At 40.6% G+C, this 19614-nt stretch overlaps 1 protein-coding gene across 4 annotated transcripts in view; it reads left to right on the top strand.

Moving 5' to 3' along the window:
* The window catches only part of LOC106624001 (mucin-2), a 117455-nt gene extending 108505 nt beyond the window's left edge, over nucleotides 1-8950 (top strand). For 3 of the 4 annotated variants that reach the window (XM_036362703.2, XM_070108049.1, XM_070108050.1), the window contains one exon: nucleotides 1146-8950. In XM_036362703.2, the coding sequence (XP_036218596.2) occupies nucleotides 1146-8097 (6952 nt within the window). In that variant the 3' untranslated portion in view covers nucleotides 8098-8950. The remainder of the gene's footprint in view (nucleotides 1-1145) is intronic. The other variant, XM_036362705.2, reaches the window with a different exon arrangement.
* The last annotated feature ends 10664 nt before the right edge of the window (nucleotides 8951-19614 follow it).

The following is a 19614-nucleotide window of genomic DNA, read 5'->3' as shown; positions in this document are numbered from 1 at the left end:
TAGCTTACGTTGCGACTAATGCCTCGATTATTTAAGCCATTAATTTATTTGCCAAATACCCTACAGAATATCATAAGTTATAATCTGAACCATTTGTACGATCAATTTACGGAAAATATGCATGGACATAACGCTCTTAGCTTACACACTGACTTATGCGCTCGCTGCGAAATAAAAATTGTATTTTGCATGCTGCCAGATAATTCAATAAAAAACATTTGTCCAAATGCAACTACTAAAGATATAGTTTATCGCACTAACAAGCAGTTATGCACAGTTATACAAACGTCGCTTTTGCAATTGCATGTACATAAGTGTGAGTGTGTCGTTTGATGTGAGCAGAAAATGTGTGCTAATGCAGCAGTATTTATCACTCGCTGCAACTGAGCTTCGCACTTGGGCTTCCGTACATCCATACATACATTATTCAACAGCAAGATTATGCAATTTTATTTGTGCCAGATCATAAGCGCTTAAAAGTATACAACGATATAAATGATATCAACTCAAAATCACCGTAAATATTCAGTCAAATGTGATAAATTGAAGCTTATGAAAATATTGAAGCATTAAGTGATGCTTGGAAATATGAAATCGTATATTTGAAAAGTGTCGGTGAAAAATGATGCTAGAAGGTTATGTTATCTGAATACTAATAAATAAACATTGAAGTAAAAACTTAGTCTTTAGACTAATTTTTGCATATAATAGCAAATTTTAGCATCTTAAGGTCAAAATGCTGGATTTTGAGATTGAAGCTAACAAAGTTTATGTTTTAGCAAAAACAAATTGATGTCATAACATTATCACGGCCGAAAGATTCGACAAATTAATTATTCAAACGGTCTATGGACCTTTCGGCAAAATTTGGACTGCACTAGACTATTGAAGCCCAATAAAATCACAATCATTGACCAACAATAAATGTATTCCATTTGCTGCATATTTCATTTGTTTAGTCTTTCAAAATCTTCACTGGTAGAAAATATCGAAAAACCTTAACAAAATTTTATATTAGAGAATGGTTTCATGATTCTTCGTTTCTTTTTTTTATAATTTAGTCCTAATTTTTTACTAAAACTTTTTCTCGCTTTTCCTTCATACTTGTTACAAATAAATAACTTCCTTGTCTATAACATTTACAGTGTCGTCACATCCGTTTCGGTTATACTCAACGGCAACGAACCTGAGTTCACTGACGCCTTGGGTCACAAAGTGCCTAAACCACAGCCCTCACTACAGGTGGCGAGTCCCATTGATCTACTCAATCCCGATCGCTATGAGTTCTACACGTTCGATGAGAACGGTGAACTGGTAAAGCGTCTCATGACCATGGAGGAAATACAGAGTATTGTAGCAAATGGGGACGGCGAAAACTCATCAATCGTGCAACATGTGCCCGTAGACGACCGTGAGCCAGAAAAGAATGTGCAGGATATTGTCGATAGTGTACAAAATGTGTTGAACAAGGAGGTGGAATCGAATAAGAACATTTCAAAGGATGCGCTACCTGCGTTGGATACACCTGATGTGACCTCATCTTGGTCAATGATTTTGCCGGCGATTTTCGGTAATGGCGGCGGTGATATTTTCCCACAACAAAAGCCACAACAAATTGTCATGACACCGGACTCCGAGTTGCTGGAGGCCTCGACAACTGCAGCACCTGTTACGCATGCCACCAAGCGACCCAAACCGAACAAGCGCAAGCCGGGACAAAAGCGTAAGACAACTACAGCGGCACCGACTACAACATCCACCGCTATGACACCACAAGTGGTACAAGAAGAACTAGGTCCAAATGAGTCTGTCTACACCGGCATGCAACAATATCAAAATGTCGCAGCGAATATGCAACACTTTGATGGTTTCTCACAGCTGCAAATGCAACCAATCTACCACAAACTACCCGAATACACAGACGTGGATACGACAACTCGACGCGTCTTCCTGAATAACCAAGAAATCATACAAAGTGCAACGACAGCGCACCCGACCGCGGTAGCAGACAAGGATGAATTGGATGAGGGTTATGGCAAGAGACCGCCAGTTGTTGTGCATAAGCGTCCAGCGGCGCCTCATCGTCACAAGACACCGAATGGTGTACAGAATGATAATACCACTAAAAAGCCGCAAGGTGGTCACAATAAGCAGAAGATAAAGAAGAAGCCAACTACCACGACAACGCCCGAACCAACCACCACCTCAACAACCACACCAGAACCAACTACAACAACTACAACGACGACAACAACAACCACCACTACACCGGCACCAATAACCACTACCCCAGAGCCGATTACTAGCACAACCTCCCCAAGACCCAGCTCTACAACACCCAAAAAGAAGAAGAAGAAACCCACGCGTCAGCCCGGTCAAGGCAATGGCAAACCACATCAAACTGCAGATAAGCGCAAACCAGCTACTGGTAAGCCGCGTCCCACTGCAGGTAATAAGCATTCAACAGTCGCCGATGTGTCCGCGCCCGTACCAATAATCGTTGAGCCCACAATCAGTAAGCATAATGCCACTGTGAGCCACAAGCCAAACAAAACTCGGCCACGTCCGCATAAAAAGCCAGCAACTACTACTACAACACCGAAACCAACAACAACAACACCAGAACCTATAACAACAACACCAGAGCCCACGACTACTACAACGACAACGACGACCACTACACCAGCACCAACCACCACAACCCCAGAACTCACAACTATTATTTCTACAACAACAACAACAGAAAATCAATTAATCGTGGAACATTTCCCAGGTTATCATCCAATACATGTCAAGCCTTCACATGCCAACAAGCGCCCTGGCGTTTCGAGCTATCCACTACCACACTACAAACCTGGACATATTGGACATCATGGTTCTGTTGAAAATGACAGAACTGATGAGGAATCAGACTATGGGCAATTCAAGCGTAAGCCTCTGCCATCACTTGCACAAATCCAACAACAGCATCATAAGCCGTTGGAGAAGCCATCATCGTTGGATGATCAGCATACCATGACGGCCTTCGATCAAATAATGGAATCACTCAAACAGGAACTAGCAAGCGAGAATACCGAGACGGATATCAACGAGTCCAGTGCTTCTGAAAAACGACCTGTCGTAGATAAACCATCGGCAGAACCATTAAGTGTTGAGTCTACATCTTTTGATAGTCCTGCGGTCATCACTACTGGTAGCATTGAAAGCGGAACGCCTAAGGAAGAAAATGTGAATGCAGTGAACACAGTAAGCGTAGAACAAGAGGAAATGACTTTAGTGGAGGATATCACAGAACAATTACAATTAATTACTACAATACGTCCACCAACATTAGCCGCAACATCCGAAGAGACAATAAAAAAGGCAACTTCTTCACCAAAAATAGAGAATACAACCGAAGAGTTCATGGAACAAGAGTTACCGGACACTACAAATTTTTCAGAATATTCTACTGAAGAAAAAGAAAAGGACGAAAATGAAGCAGCAGCGACGGCGATACTTGAGGACAAGGCGCATGTTGTTAAGTTTGAACCGCTTTATGCTGATGTACAAGAACCTATTGTAAATAACGTTCAAACAACAGCTGCACCCTACTACGAGACCACACTCGGCACAGTTGATCACAATAATGATGACACAACTGTTTTAGAAGTGATCGACGAAGTGAATGTACACACCGACGACACTAATATTGCCGATAGCAGTACCGAGTATCAAATACCCATGCTGCCAGTAACACACAAAGTTGATACCCTGATTGCAGAAAATCCCTTAACCACGGAACCACCACCACAGGTAGCCGATCTTAAACCGTTCTTAAATATGGATATGTTAAAACCAACTGATCAAATAAAAATGTCTGAATTCCAAACGCAGGCGGCTACAGTAGCTTCAACGCTGGTCGATGGCGCCAATACAATTGCTGCTGATCAACTTATGAGCTCCAATGAGACGCGCAGCGAAATTGACTTCCTATTGTCTGATGTACTTCAACAAATGGCTGGAGTGGAGCCGGATCCATATCGCCCCAACCCAATGGAAGATGGTAATCGCTTAACGAACTTTGCGCAACTGAACACGTCTTTCTTACTGAAACCAGATCCAGCAGTTTTGGACGACAATTTGCCAGCATATGCCAGTATGTCCGTAATGGTCAGCTCGACGAAAGCTCCACTTGCTAAGGAGTCGGTCGAAGTACACAATGTGGAACCGTTCTTGCTGGAAACGCCAGCTCCAGTTAATCAACTTGTAAACGAATTGACCACACAAGTCGCACCAGCTCCCGTGGCCTCTACATATGCCTCTAAGGAAGATGTCAGCTTAAATGAGGAGAAACCCGCCACACCTGCAAACAGCAAAGAAAAAATAGAAAAAGAGCACGAAAAGGAACACAAAGCCGAGCTATCGCTGGAGAATGTAGAAGAAAGCGAGGTTGGCGTGGATTTTGTTACTACAGAAGGATACGTTGTTGTAGATGAGACAGACATAGAAACTAATAGTTACGAAAAGGAAGCAACAGAAGAGAGCGCAATACACGAATCGATTGATATTGGAACCACAGAACAAAAACAAACGGAGCAGGTTGACAGCATTGAAAAAACTGAAGCCACTAAGATCGAAGCAACTCGACCAACCGAAATCCCTACTTTAAAACCACAAATACCATCTCTTTTGGAAATATATGCCACACAACAACAACAACAAGAGAATACTGGGGATATGTATGAAACAGAGAAAAACAAGGAGCCCATTCAGCAGTCAGCAGAAGCTGAAAGCTCTGTAGAACCGCTTCACGAAGCTGAGACAATTGTTATGGCAGAACAATTAAGCGCCGAAGGCGCTAATGAAGAAAAGAAAGAGGAAATGACAAGTGCCGAAGTTATTATAACAGAAATAGAGGATAATAATGACGCGGATATATATAAACCCAGCAAAGTTCATGAAGATTCGCATCAATCCGCACAAACAGAATTGGAGCAAACGGAGCAAGTAACAACAACAGAGCAATATTTGACCAAAACTGAGAAGATCGCAATGGATGAAATAGTACAGTCGACTTCTACAGAGCAGGAGCAATCATCTCAAGAAGAAAGCACCCCGCAGTTAGTTAAGGAATCATCCAGTAAAATGGAAGAAGAACATCAATCAAATAGTCAGGATGCGCAGACAGCTGAGGTAACAGACGATGCTATCGAAGCGCAAACTCAAGTCGTTGAACATATGGAGCTACAAAAAGAGGACCATAAAGTGGATGCTAGTGAAGTGCATATAAGTAGCAAAATAGAAACAACGGACATTTCCAATGCTACAGATATGAGTCAAAGCGACAGCAGTGGAAATAAGAGTGCGGAGAAGGAGGTGTTCGAAAATAATTCCAACGAGAAAGTTACAGAAAACTTGGAAATCTCTGAAGAACAAGAAACCAATGAGAAAGAGTCGCTGGAAAAAAAAGACAGTAACGATGTTACCACAATCACACCAATTCTCCTCGATACAACTGCTGAGGAAACAAAAGATGCTACAGCTGAAAAAGTCTCTACGGAGGCATTCGTAAGCTCAACAGAAAAAGAAACTGATAATATCGAAGAGGATAGTGTGAGTAACGCCGCCAACTTGCAAATACAATATACAAATCTACCAACAACAACAATAAAATATGAAACTAATGAATTAGAAGATTCAGTAAATAGTAAAGAAACAGTCGAAAGTGAGGCAACAACGGTGGCACCAGCAGAAGAAAGCACCACAACAGTCAGAACCGAAAATGAAGAAGAAAATACTGGCAATGAACCCGAGACAGTTACGGATGTTACAGTTACAATTTCCGATGAAATAGATAGTACCGAATCGGATGAGGATCCTTATATTAAACTTGGAGAATCTACCATCAAATATAGTGAAGAAGCAAATAATGTCAACACATCTGGCGATGGTATTATTATCGAACAGGAAACCACAAGCGATGAGAGTACTGACATTGAGCTTACCTCACCAACGCTACCACAGTCAATACAACAAGATGTGGTAGAAACGACTAAAGGGGACTCGACTGAAGACTCGGGAGAGCCAGCACAGTCAGAATCGGCTGAAACAGAATCTTCGGAAGCTACAGATGCAGATGTGGCTTTGGAACCCAATAAGTCAACTATTTCGGAACTCATCGTCTCTACTGAGCAAATTACATTACAAACCACAGCTAAACCTATCGATACATTTGTAGCACAACAACGTCCTCAAATTCCACAGCTCAACTACGACCGTCCCGATCCACAAAACGCCGCTGATTCTGGTGATCTTACAGCCTACATTATACCTAAATTCCCTACCAGCCCAGCACTTGCTGTTACCTCAACAGCAACGGAAAAAGCATCGCCTTCCACAACAACCAGCAGCTCGACTACAACAACTTCCACCACTACAACGACAACAACGCCGAAACCAGCATCTACTACAACTAAACGTATACATACACTCAAACCCGTGTCATACTACAACAAACAGACCGGCATAAACGCGCCAAAGCCCGCCGAACCCACGAAGGTCATACCATATTCGTCTAATACCGCACAACAGCGACCAATGCAACGTCCAGCGCAGCTAAACAATTTAATGGCTACTTCTACACAAGCTACCCGACCCCCTGTAAAGATGGAGCCGAGCCCTTCGAGCTCCAAGGGCCTCGAAGCGTCCACAGCTACTTTAGACGAAGATCTGCAATCATTCGTTAAACTCTGCAATGAATTGGCATTCAGCTATTGGAAATCCATTACCTCAGAAAAAATCAGCTCGGCGCGCAGTTTAGTAATGTCGCCATTTGCTTTAACATCGATGCTTTCAATGGTTTTCCTCGGCGCACGTGGTAGTACATCAGGCGAAATGAACGAAGTGTTAAAGTTAGATGACATGGTCACTTTCAACCCACATTTAGTTTTCCGAAATATCACCGACTCTGTAGAACGCGCCACAGATAGCGACATTGCGACAACCGCATTCGTACGTGAGATCTTCAGTGATCGTTCGAATGGAAAGATATTGCAATTCTTCAAGGAAAAGACGCAACAATTCTATTCGGGACATGTGGAGGAAGTGAACTTCCATGTCGTGAACGATGTGATACGGCGTCGCACGAATCTGTTAGTGAAACGCCACACCATGGGCAAAGTGCTGGAATATTTGCGCACGAACAGTCTCTGGGTTAATGGACCATTGGCCACCATTTCTGCCAATCTTTTCCAAACCGACTGCAAACATGGCTCAACACAGTTGACTGACGGTGAAATGTTCTTCCAAGTACACCCCTCCGTACGCCAACGTCGTCTGATACCCATACCAGCGGTGCTGTACAAGAGTGGTTTTACCGCTGGATACGAACCCAAATTGGACGCAACAATTGTTGCATTCGGCAGCATACAGGATACTGTGAGCACAGTTTATGTAATGCCGGGTCATCAGAGCACGCTCTCGCCAGCCGAAAGTTTGGAACGCCTTGAACGTGAACTTGTTGAACAGGCTTTCAGCAAGAATGCTTGGAGTAGTGTACTCACCTCGCTAATGGATCGCCCCGGTATGGAAGTGCAGCTACCACGTTTCTCACATAGATCATTCGTAAATGCATCCTTGGGTTTGCAGAAGATGGGACTTAAGGGTTTGTTCAAGTCCGATTTTGCTGATCTGCGTGGCCTTACCGGTTCTGCCAATCGTGATATCTACCTATCCGACGTCATACAAATCAACACTTTCAGCACTTGTGGGGAGGAGAAGATTGCCGATCACCATCATGTCGAAATGTATCCAGCGCCCCCATTACGTAAACGTAACAAGGATTTGGGCGCAAATGATGATGGTGCCTATGATTCTTCTGAGGCCGTTATCGATTTCGGTTCGCTAGTGCATGAATCAGCGCTCGGTCGTGGTTTCTACGACGATCTACTCGACCCGAAATACCTGGAACTGCCACTATCACTGCGTCCACGACAGGCTCGCGTACCGGATGCACCACGTTTACGCTTCGATAAACCATTCCTCTATTTCGTACGTCACAATCCCACTGGCATCATACTCTTTATGGGTCGCTTCAATCCACGACTGCTGCCATAAGGCGTATGCAATGCTAACGGCAGATCCTGCGCCTTATGCGCATATGCAATTCTTTTGACTCAGAAGACTAAGAATAACTAAACGGCAAATATTAGGCAATTAATTTTATAATATTTGAATACACATACACTCATACATATTTCAATATGATTTGTGTAAAAATCTTAAACTAAGAGCTTGTGTATTACGTTAAGGCCGAACTAGCATTTTCGTAGGTCGAGCGCAATTTAGAGAAATTTTATTTGAATTCTTTATTTTGTTATTTTATTTATTATTATTTTTTGTTTTTGAGAGCTTAGCATTTACAATTAAATAAATTATTTTAATCGAGTGACGCTGAGGATACCAGACTTATTTTGTTGTGCCTTAATCTCGTATCACACGCACCACCCTAATTGGATTCGAGATTGATGCGCGACATGCAACTCGTTGCCGACACTTATCTTTACGCTAGATTTATAAGTTGTACTTTAACATTTTTCTATGCAAATTATTGTTAATTTAATTTTTATTTCGATATTTTACTATTATCGATAATACGAAACACACACTAAACTATTATCACTTAAGTTATTGTCATGAAATCGCGGAAGAAAATAAGAAAGCATAGCTGCATAATGCATAAAAGTGTTTTAATATTTATAAAGTGTTCAAGGTGAGAAATTATGGTTTCTGTTTTGCTTATAAACTTAGTAAAAGGTATATCAGTTCTAGTATATAAATACACATATGCATTTAAGACGCATATACGAAGGTGTTTATCTATAAGAAATCATGTATTTATACAAGTACATAAATGTATGACGTAACAAGGAGTTTCAAATAAAACACAAATATTATATAAAAAAAGTTACATTTATTTTATTTATAATAGGTATGTGGTAACAATGTAGAAACGCCTAAGCAACACTTACTCTGTTTTTGTAAATAGTTTACAAAGGTTTAAACCAGAGATGAAGAGATGTATAACTCTCATGCCATTGGAAGTTGAGAGTGTACATCGCCTACCCGACTTTGATAGTTGGCTAGTTTTGGTAGGTTTGATGTGTAGAAATAAATAGCGGAAAGGTCTGTTTAAAATCCTACCATAAAAGTATATAAACTAGGAGCCGTGAGTGATCACTTATAAAAATATAAATTAATGAAAAGAAATGAAGACGCGATATTTATTGTCGTATAATATTAACTACAACTAAGTGTGGGCATGACCCAGCCCCTTAAAAGGTTTATTGTAAAAATCATTTAAGCCATATTTCCTATAATTGCAAAGGACAAATCCTTTCAATACAACAGGTTTTTTAAAAGCTACTAAAAGCCGATAACTAAATTTATACCCAAAATGGTACAAGTGGGCTTTATACGAGCCGGTTTCAAAACTTGATGATGGGCGTGGCACCGCGTACTTTTAGCTGAAATCACATATCTCGAGACCTGCTGTACCGATTTGAACGAAATTCGATACATAACATTACCCTGATATTCCTATGTTACAGTGCGAAAATGGGAGAAATATGAGACATATAATTGAAATTCAGAGAGAATAATTTCCTGATAATAGTAGCTCTGTATGTCAAAAATGGGTTGAATCGGGGCAATACTTCCCTTAAATATACCTGTTACGAACGATATGGCAGCATTGATTGACGTAATCATCGTAAGTCCTACTTGCTTACGTATGAACTGACGTGGCGCGTTCTGATTAGTCCAATAAGCGAAACGGGAGCAATTAAAAAATTAGGACAGTAGGCACTTTGGTAAACGGGAGCCGATGTTGCATTCGCATGACAACTTTCAAAGGGTAGAGTACGGAGTAAATTTTTTAATTTCTTTAAATAATTTCTTTAAAAAATAAATATTAAATATCTCAGTAAATTGCAAAAAATTCTCGCATATTTTTTAACATCTTAAGAAATTTACTCTACCCTCATCGCGCACTATATATAAACGAAAATTATAATGTCGCGCGCGAATAATTTGGATTCATCTGCTGCACCTGCCAATTTCGTTCTTGGGTCTAATTTCGCTGCAGCCAGCAATTTCACTACTTCAACCAGCTTTCCAATAGTGGACAATCCAAAAGATAATAGTGTTACTGATCGAGCTGCTATTCAGCGAATTCCTGTGACACACGCTGAAAGTTCGAACGCAGGCGTATCAAATGCAGCTCCTCCAAATGCCAATAGGGTGTATACGGCATCACCCCAACCAGTGCATCTTCAAGAAAGCCAACTCATAAGTCCTGTTCACTCTGGAAATTCCATTAGTACACTAGGGCTTCGTCGTCGCGCCGAATTGCTACAGGAGCAAAGCGAAATCCTACGACAGAGGGAGGCTTTATTAAGGGAACAGCACAGCTTTTTGGATCGCATAGATGCAATGGGCTTTGATGATGACCTCGACGAAAGGCAATACACAATGCCTAGGATCTCCAATGGGTTAAGGGATCATGTGCCTCTCTCATCCCAGATACTGTAGCTACCGCCACAATTTGTAGCTCCATTTACTAGAACAGCGTCTGTTGTAAATGGTATTACTAATAGTGGGCCCTCACTACATAACAATATTCCAACCGGAATATCAATTGGTCAGCAAGGTGAAACTGATATGCAGGCAACGGTCCTTCAATCCTTATTGGACCGAATACAGTCACTTGAACTACAGTTGCGACGGAACTCGACGCTCTATCCGGAGACTGCTCTGCCGCAACCAGCACATACAACTTTTCCGACAGCTGGACACGCTAACAGCTAGTCCTTTGGTGCTTCAGCTTATCGCCGATTGACTTGGGATCAAGTTGCTTCTCGTAACAGCCTTGCTAAAGAATTACCCAAATATGATGGTAAACCCAGCGAGTGGCCGTTGTTTTATGCCGCTTATAAGCAAACTACGAAGGTTTGCGGCTTCTCCGACGAAGAGAATCTGGTAAGACTACATTGGACATTGGAAGATGCAGCGCGAAAGGCGTCAATCAAATTATGGTCACACTTCAAATGAGATTTGGTAGACCAGAATTGATCATCAGTGTTCTGCAACGCCAAATTTGTGAACTACCGTCACCATCAAAGAGCCATCTGGAATCTATAGTCGACTTTGCAGTAGAAGTGCAAAACATCTGTGCAGACAGGTCTGACTAGTCATTTGAACAATCCTGAATTTGAACAGCGGTTGGTTTCAAAACTACCTGGGCTTTTCTCAGCATATTGGGAAATGCATAAGCAGAGCTTGGCAGTATGTAATTTACAAAACTTCAGTGATTGGCTTTTTCAGTTGGCTCCTTGAGCCAACTGCGTTCTCGTTCCAAAGGAACCAATACGAGAGCGCAAACGATTGGCGATTAATCATCGTTTTGGTCCGGTAAGATGTATCGTTTGCGATGAAAGTTGTAGTGAAGTCTCTAATTGTACCTCTTTCAAGGTTTTGCCACGAAATGAAAGGTGGCAAGTTGTTCGTAAACTAAAGCTATGTCGTCGATGTTTGAAAAGGCATTCGATGAATAGATGTAATTTGGCTAAACCTTGCAGCGTTAACGGATGCACACGCAGTCATCATCCACTTTTACACAAATCTGAATGCGCCCAAATTGTGGCTGAGAAAACGTCAAACAATGTCAATATGGTATCCAGAGAGCATTCCGCCAACATCAATACGCATATTGCAACCGGAGCAAGCACAATGTTTCGAATACTACCAGTAGTTTTACACTCTGGTCATGGTAGTGTATCAACATACGCTTTCATAGATGATGGTTCGTCTCTTACGCTCATTGACGAAGAGCTCTTAAAACAGCTTAATGTAAGAGGAACACCGCAACCACTCTGCCTACGTTGGACTGGTGATACACATCGGTATGAGAATGAGTCTGTCTGTTGTAGCCGACCTAACCATATCGGCTATCAGCGGGCATAGACAATTTGCTCTTAAGGGTGTTCGCTCCATCAAGAAACTTCGGTTGCCTACGCAATCGCTTGATGCCAACAAACTACGACTACGTTTCAAACATTTGAAAGGGCTGCCATTGCAGTCCTATTCAAACGTCACTCCACAACTGCTAATAGGCTTAAATAGCGCGGAGGAGCAAATGACCCAATAACAGAAAAGTCTAAATTGGGATGGACTTTGAAAGGGTTGATGCCTAAAGCCGGTACTGATCCTATACACTACGTTTATCATACCTGTGATTGCTCTGCCCAAGGTGAACTGCTTGAAATTACCAAAGCGTACATTTGCCTCGACAACTTAGGTGTGTCAACCAAACCTGTTGCCTTAATGACTAAGGAGGATGAGGTCGCTTTGGAGCAACTACAAAGGTACACCGTCCGCATTGGAAGTCGTTTTGTGACCAGTTTATTGTGGAAGCATCCGGACATTGAGATTCCCGATAGCCTGTCAATTTCCTTATTTCGGGCGAACTGTCTAAGGAAAAAGATGCAACGAGACCACGTCCTGGCTGAAACTCTAGATCCTAGATTATAGGCAAAAGGGGTATATCAGACGTTTGAGACCCTCTGATTCTGCCGTCAAAAAATATCGGTATTTGCCAATTTTTGCAGTAAGCAATCCCAACAAACCAGGAAAGGTTAGATTAGTCTGGGACGCAGCAGCTAAGGTAAATGGAGTGTCCCTAAACAGCATGCTGCTGAAAGGTCCAGACCTTACAACCCCTCTACACTCAGTGCTCTTTAAGTTTCGACAAAAGCGAATTGCTGTAACAGCCGATATAGCTGAAATGTTTCACCAAGTTCGGGTACGACAAGAAGACCAAAACTTCCTACGCTTTCTTTGGTATGAACCAAACGCCAATGAGCCTCCTACATTCGCGATGACAGTGATGCCGTTTGGGGCGACATGTTCACCAAGCTGCGCTCAGTACGTAAAAAATAAGAATGCAGAGGATTTTGACGAGGAATTTCCTTGTGCTTCAAAGTGCATAATCAAAAATCATTACGTAGACGATATGTTGGTAAGTGTGGATACTGAAGAGGAGGCAATTAAATTAGCTCAAGACGTGCGTCATGTTCATGCACTTGGAGGCTTTCATTTAAGACATTTTTTGTCCAACTCGAATCGAGTATTGGTTGCCCTGAATGAGGATCCGCTTGATGAGCTATCTCTTGATCTTGAACGTGAGCTGCCTACTGAGAAGGTTTTAGGTATGTGGTGGATTTCGTCCACTGACCATTTCGCATTTCGTGTGTCCGCTAAGTATAGAGATTCGGACATATTTCTCCGTCAACGGCGGCCTACTAAGCGCGAGGTGTTGAGTTTGGTTATGACTATTTACGATCCTCTTGGACTCATCAGTTTTTACGTGATATACGCTAAGGTTATTCTACAAGAGATATGAAGAGCTGGTTGCGACTGGGATGTTCCAATCCCAGATGACCAATTTACCAAGTGGTTAAGATGGCTAAAACTAATTTCGAAAATAGAGAGCCTAAGAATTCCAAGATGCTATATGCGAACTCTGTTTGCCAGAGTTCCACAAATAGCATTACATACATTTGTTGATGCAAGTGAAAGCAGCTAAGCAGCAGTGTGTTACCTCCGATACTCGTATAGCGATGCGGTTAACTGTACAATGATCGCAAGCAAAACAAGGGTAGCCCCACTGAAGCTAGTATCCATACCGCGTTTAGAACTGAAAGCAGCCATTCTAGGCGCCCGCCTTGCCAAACATATTATCGAATCGCATTCTGTGCACTTTGATAAATGCGTTTATTGGTCAGATTCACGAACGGTATTATCATGGCTACGATCCGATCACCGCCGCTACAAACAGTTCGTGGCCTTCCGAGTTAGTGAAATTCTAGAGATGACCGACGTCAAGGAATGGCACTGGGTTTTAACTGAAGAAAACGTTGCTGATGAAGCTACGAAGTGGAATGGTGAACCAGACTTTTGTAACGACAGTCGATGGTTTAGAGGACCTTCATTCTTGTACCTTTCGCCTGACAAGTAGCTTTTGTCTGATGAATTGCAATGTATTGCCACTGAAGAACTGCGTCCACAGTTTACTGGTTTTCATCACCACGTCTCAGAACAGCTTCAGGTAGTACCGCAACCATTAAGATTTTCCACTTGGAACCGTCTACTTCGTGCAACAGCTAGGACAATATACTGTGCTCGGATCTGGCTAAGCAATATTCGAGATAATCAAGTTGTTGGTGATGGACCAACAACTGAAGATTTTCGTAGAGCGGAACGTAATCTGTGGAGAAGGGCCCAACACGACAACTTCGGAGACTCAATAGTCTCTTTAGAATCCGGAAAGCCAGTTGACAAATCCAGCAATATTTTCAAGCTATCACCTTATCTGGATGACTACGGCGTTTTGAGAATAAATGGTCGAGTTAAGATAACAGGGCGACCAGATCAAGTATTATTACCCTCGAATCACCATGTTACGTTTCTAATCATAAACCACTTCCATGTAAAGTATCATCATGGAAATTTGGAAACAGTGGTCAACGAAATAAGGCAATCCTATTGGATTATAAAACTACGCGCAGTGGCTAATAAGATTCGACGCATTTGTCAGCATTGTAAAAACAGAACATCCAAACCTCGACCACCTATGATGGCCTCTCTGCCCCCATCCCGTACTTCATCATTTATTTGACCGTTTTCCTACGTAGGTGTTGACTTCTTGGGCCACTCCTGGTCGCGGTTAAGAGAAGTACCGAGAAGAGATACGGAGTATTGTTTACCTGCTTAACAACCAGAGCGGTGCATCTTGAAGTCGCCTACTCGCTTTCAACAGACTCCTGCATTCTAGCTATACGTAATTTTATGGCCCTCCGAGGCAGTCCGTTAGAAATATGGAGTGATAACGGCACCAACTTCAAAGGTGCTGAAAAGGAGTTGAGGTTAGCATTTGAACTGTTAGATAAAAATTATATAACAAGAACCTTTACTTCTGCTGCTACCAACTGGCGTTTTATACCACCCGCTTCGCCACATATGGGTGGAGCGTGGGAGCGGTTAGTTCGGTCAGTAAAGCAAGTGCTTAAACAAATCTTGACAACTAGCCGTCCCAGTGACGAACTCCTTCGAGCAGTTTTAATAGAAGTGGAAATGACGGTTAACTCACGGCCTTTAACTTATATCCCCATCGACCACGAAGAGGAAGAGACACTCACTCCTAACCACTTCTTGTTAGGTAGCTCCAGTGGTGTTAAGCCAATCGCGGAACCAGTTGCTGAGAACATTCGTAATTGGCAAACATCACAGCAACTAGCAAACGCATTCTGGAGACGTTGGATATTAGAGTACCTCCCCACAATAACCATGCGAAGCAAATGGTTTACAGATGTAAAGCCCATCGAAGTCGGTGATATCGCGTACATAGTGGACCCTAGTAACCCACGAAACTGCTGGCCTAAAGGCAAAGTGATCCAAGTACGAAAGAGTGATGATGGGACAGTCAGAAGCGCTACCCTGAAGACAACCTGTGGCATCTTTGAGAGACCTGCCGCCAAAATAGCCGTTCTAGATGTGATTAATTCGGTACATCCAGATCAGCAGGATATACCGGGGGGAGTGTTACGAACGATATGGCAGCATGATTGACGTAATCCTCGTAAGTCCTACTTGCTTACGTATGAACTGACGTGGCGCGTTCTGATTGGTCCAATAAGCGAAACGGGAGAAATTAGAAAAATTAGGACAGTAGGCAATGGGATAAACGGGAGCCGATCTTGCATTCGCATAACAACTTTCAGAGGGTAGAGTACGGAGTAAATTTTTTAATTTCTTTAAATAATGAATATCTCAGTAAATTGCAAAAAATTCTCGCATATTTTTTTAACAATACCTAATAGACCGACTTTCGAACTACCGGCTGACTTTATATCGCATATAGCTGTAAATAGGGAAGATACCTTAACAAAATTAACTGAACATATAACATTGGATATACTCTAGTTTAATGCCGACAATATGTCAAATTGATTCGTAAATTACTTAAACTACCATATACTGCATGCAATGAATTTCATTGTTTAAACAAACCTTAGGCACCTGGCTTTGATCCCAGCAAGTCGCAAGAGTATGAAATGTTCGGTTACACCCGAACTTAGCGCTTCCGTAAAGGTTTTTGAAACGTTTCTGCTCTCACCAAGAAATAGCACTACTAGCTCCAAATTTTTTTTTTCTCAAGTTGGAACATCTGTCGTGAAAACACATGGAAAGTTAAATGCCATTCTGTCAATTAATTCTTTGTTTGCAAGCCATTTGAAGGTGACGTGTCAGAGTAATTTTATAATATGAAAAAAATTTTATTTCGCGCAGTAATTAGATTCTTTGTTTTGAAAGGTTTTAAAGCAAAGGAAATTTATGAACAATTGTTAGAAGTGTATATGGAGTCCTCAGCTTCATAACGCACCGTTGAATTTTGGACTGGTGAATTTAAACGTGGTCGTACTAGGCTTAAAGACGATCCACGCGAAGGACGACCAAAAACCGAAACTACAGCAGAAATCATTAAGCAATTTCATAATATTGTTAGTGTTAAGGAAGACTATATAGAATAAAAAAATATATTTTGTACCAAAAACAGTAATTTCTCATTTCAAGCGCAGAAACTTTTCACCCTGTACTTGTTTGTATTGCTCAAGTGCTGTATTGTCTATGGGTAAAGGAGAATCGCTCTCAGCGGAAGAGAAAGCAATTGCAAAAGCTTATCAAAAGTTACAGCTTTTAATAATTAAAATATCAAAAAAAGACAGAAATCAAAATTAAAAGTTATATACATCTTAAGTTACATACAACTTCTTGCGTAATACGTCAGAGTACGGTTGAAATAATTAAGACAGTTCTACGAATCGCTGCCCAATCGGATCTTTGAGATCATTATCACAATGCGGGATCAAGTCATTATTAAAATAATACAAAAATATTTAAATTAAATTATACATAAGTTTAAAAATATGTTCTTGTCTCAAAATGTTAAAAAAAAAATACTGAAAATAACTTACAACAAAAACACGCTTTAAAGGAATTTTTAAACCTCCTCCTATAAAGCTCTTCCCTACCATCTTGTTCGTGAACATTAATGCTTATGGCGCATTTATTTCGGCAGTTATCGCACTTGTAACTGTTATATGGGGAGTAGGCGTGGTTATTATCTGATTTTTCCCATTTTCAAAGCGTATGAAAAAGGGCTAAAAGACTTCCTCTCAGCAAATTTGGTTGAGTTAACTTTAGCAATTTGGAAGATGTATACATTAAACCATTTAGGAGTGGGGTTACGCCCCCCTTTAAAGTAATGACAAACTGTTATCAAATTATTGCATTGTCATCGGTCCTTAACGTTTACAAAGTTTCAAGTTGATAAGACTTCTAGAAACTGGTGAAGATTGAGCTCTAAGATTCCATTACGCACATACCACCCAAGCTAATAAAAGCATATTAAAAAAAAAAGTATTAATAAATGTAGAAAACACACATAAAACAATAATTGTTGTATTATTTAGGGGAAAATTGATTCTTTAATAATTGCTAATAATTTTAGAACTATAGCTTCTTTAGTTTTTATAGAATTTAATTAAATCCATTTGATCCTGAGGTGTGCTAACCTTATGAAGCGCAGTGTATACATATGTCGTGGAATGTGAGTGAGGTAGGTATTCTCCAAAGTATGCTAGATACCCTACTGAGTGGTTATAGTAAGTGAGAAAATCTCACGAAAGAAAACCATTCTCTTTAGAATCATACTTAAACAAGTAAGGGGGAGCTAAGTTCGGGTGTAACCGAACATTTCGTACTCTGCAACTTGCCAGGACTAAAGCCTGGGAAAAACGTCAGATAGAGGATTGGAATTCAAGCAATTTTATAATTATATAACTCTTACACTGTTGTATCAGGGATTTGTCAGAGTAATGAGAATTATTATAAGTAGTACATGGGAGTGCGGGTAATTCTTTGACCAACTTCTGATATTTTCAACATTAAACTGTAACAGATTCATTATTACACATTCCGTTAATTTTGTTAAGATATCTTACATACTTGTATTCACCAATATACAAGTATATTGTATAAATTCAAACGGAAGTTTGAAAATCTAGTATTTGGTATATGGAATATAGGTATCGGATTAATAGATTTAATCCAATTTTGGCACTACTACGTATTATTTACAGAAAAAGATGCTCTCAGAGTTTCATTAAAGTACCTCACACACCATCACCAATATATAAGGAGTAAAATCAGCCAGACATTTTAAAACCCAAAATATCAGCTATACAGGGGTTAGGGCAAGTTTTTACCCAATATCATCCATTGTAGGCAAAAACATGCACCGTTATTAGAAAAACACGCACTCTCCATTTTAATAAGATAACTCACACACTTGCCGATATATACGGTATAAAGTCACCCGGAAGCTCGAAAATCTTTATATTAGGTATACGGAGGCTAAGGGAAGTATTAACCCGATTCAAGCCAGATTTAAGATTCAGACATGCAATTATCAGGAAAGGATGCTCTCCGAATTTTATAATATATCTCACAGGTTGTCGGATATTTTCGACAAAAAATAGAACTTGAGTCCACATATTCGGTATATGGAAGCTTGATTATTTGTAGTCAATTTTTACCAATTTTTGGTCTTCAAGTGTCACATCTTAAAACCAATATTCGTACATTCAGTGATACTTGATTTGTACACTGAAAAATTATAAAATGAACTTTGGAATTATTTTATATGGAAAGTAGAAGTGGTTGTTATCCGATTTCGCCTATGTTCCTACGGTAACATAGAAATGGCAGGGTAATACTGAATCTGGTGGAAATCATGGATTTTAACCTAAACGGGAGCGGTGCCAAGCCCATCGTCTAAATTTGACACTGGTTCCTATTAAACCGTCTCGTACCATCTCGGGTGTAAAATTTTACACTTTTGGCGCATTTGTATTATCGTAGCTTCAATAGTTTTTAACAAACCGATCCGATTCCGCCCATATCCAATACCATGATGATGTCTGTCCTTCTAGTTTACTTGATAACATATATGATATATACAAGGATTTTAACCTAAAAGGGAGCGGTGTTTCAATTTGTTGGTAAATATAAACCTACATTTTCTTAACTTTAGAAATCTTAAACTAAAATTATGTCACTACACACACTTTGTATACTTAGAGCATCCTTATTTTATTCCTTTTTTCTTTTAATGCTTTGTTGACACTGTGTTCCAATTTACAGTGTTTTTTTTTGTTCATTGGCCATCTATGTATATACCTTACGCAAAAGAGAACAGGTGAACAAAGCTCACACATAAAAACATGATGCCCAAACGAAATTATTGTGTCTGACCCTTCAACACTAAAGAAGTACACTAAGTAAAAGAAAACTGAAATGGAAGGAAGCAGAAAGATGTTTATTTGTGTATATGTGTGTAGGTGTGGATCAATCAATGAAAGCATCACAATAAAATACGAATGACTTGAAAATTATAGTCAGCTGTTAGAATTTATTATACATAGAAACTCAAGTGCAATACCCTAGCACCCAATT

Source organism: Bactrocera oleae, chromosome 4 (genome assembly GCF_042242935.1).
Source record: "Bactrocera oleae isolate idBacOlea1 chromosome 4, idBacOlea1, whole genome shotgun sequence".
Lineage (NCBI taxonomy): Eukaryota > Metazoa > Arthropoda > Insecta > Diptera > Tephritidae > Bactrocera > Bactrocera oleae.
Note: the sequence above shows the minus strand (reverse complement) of the source record. Positions and strands in the feature narration are given on the sequence as shown.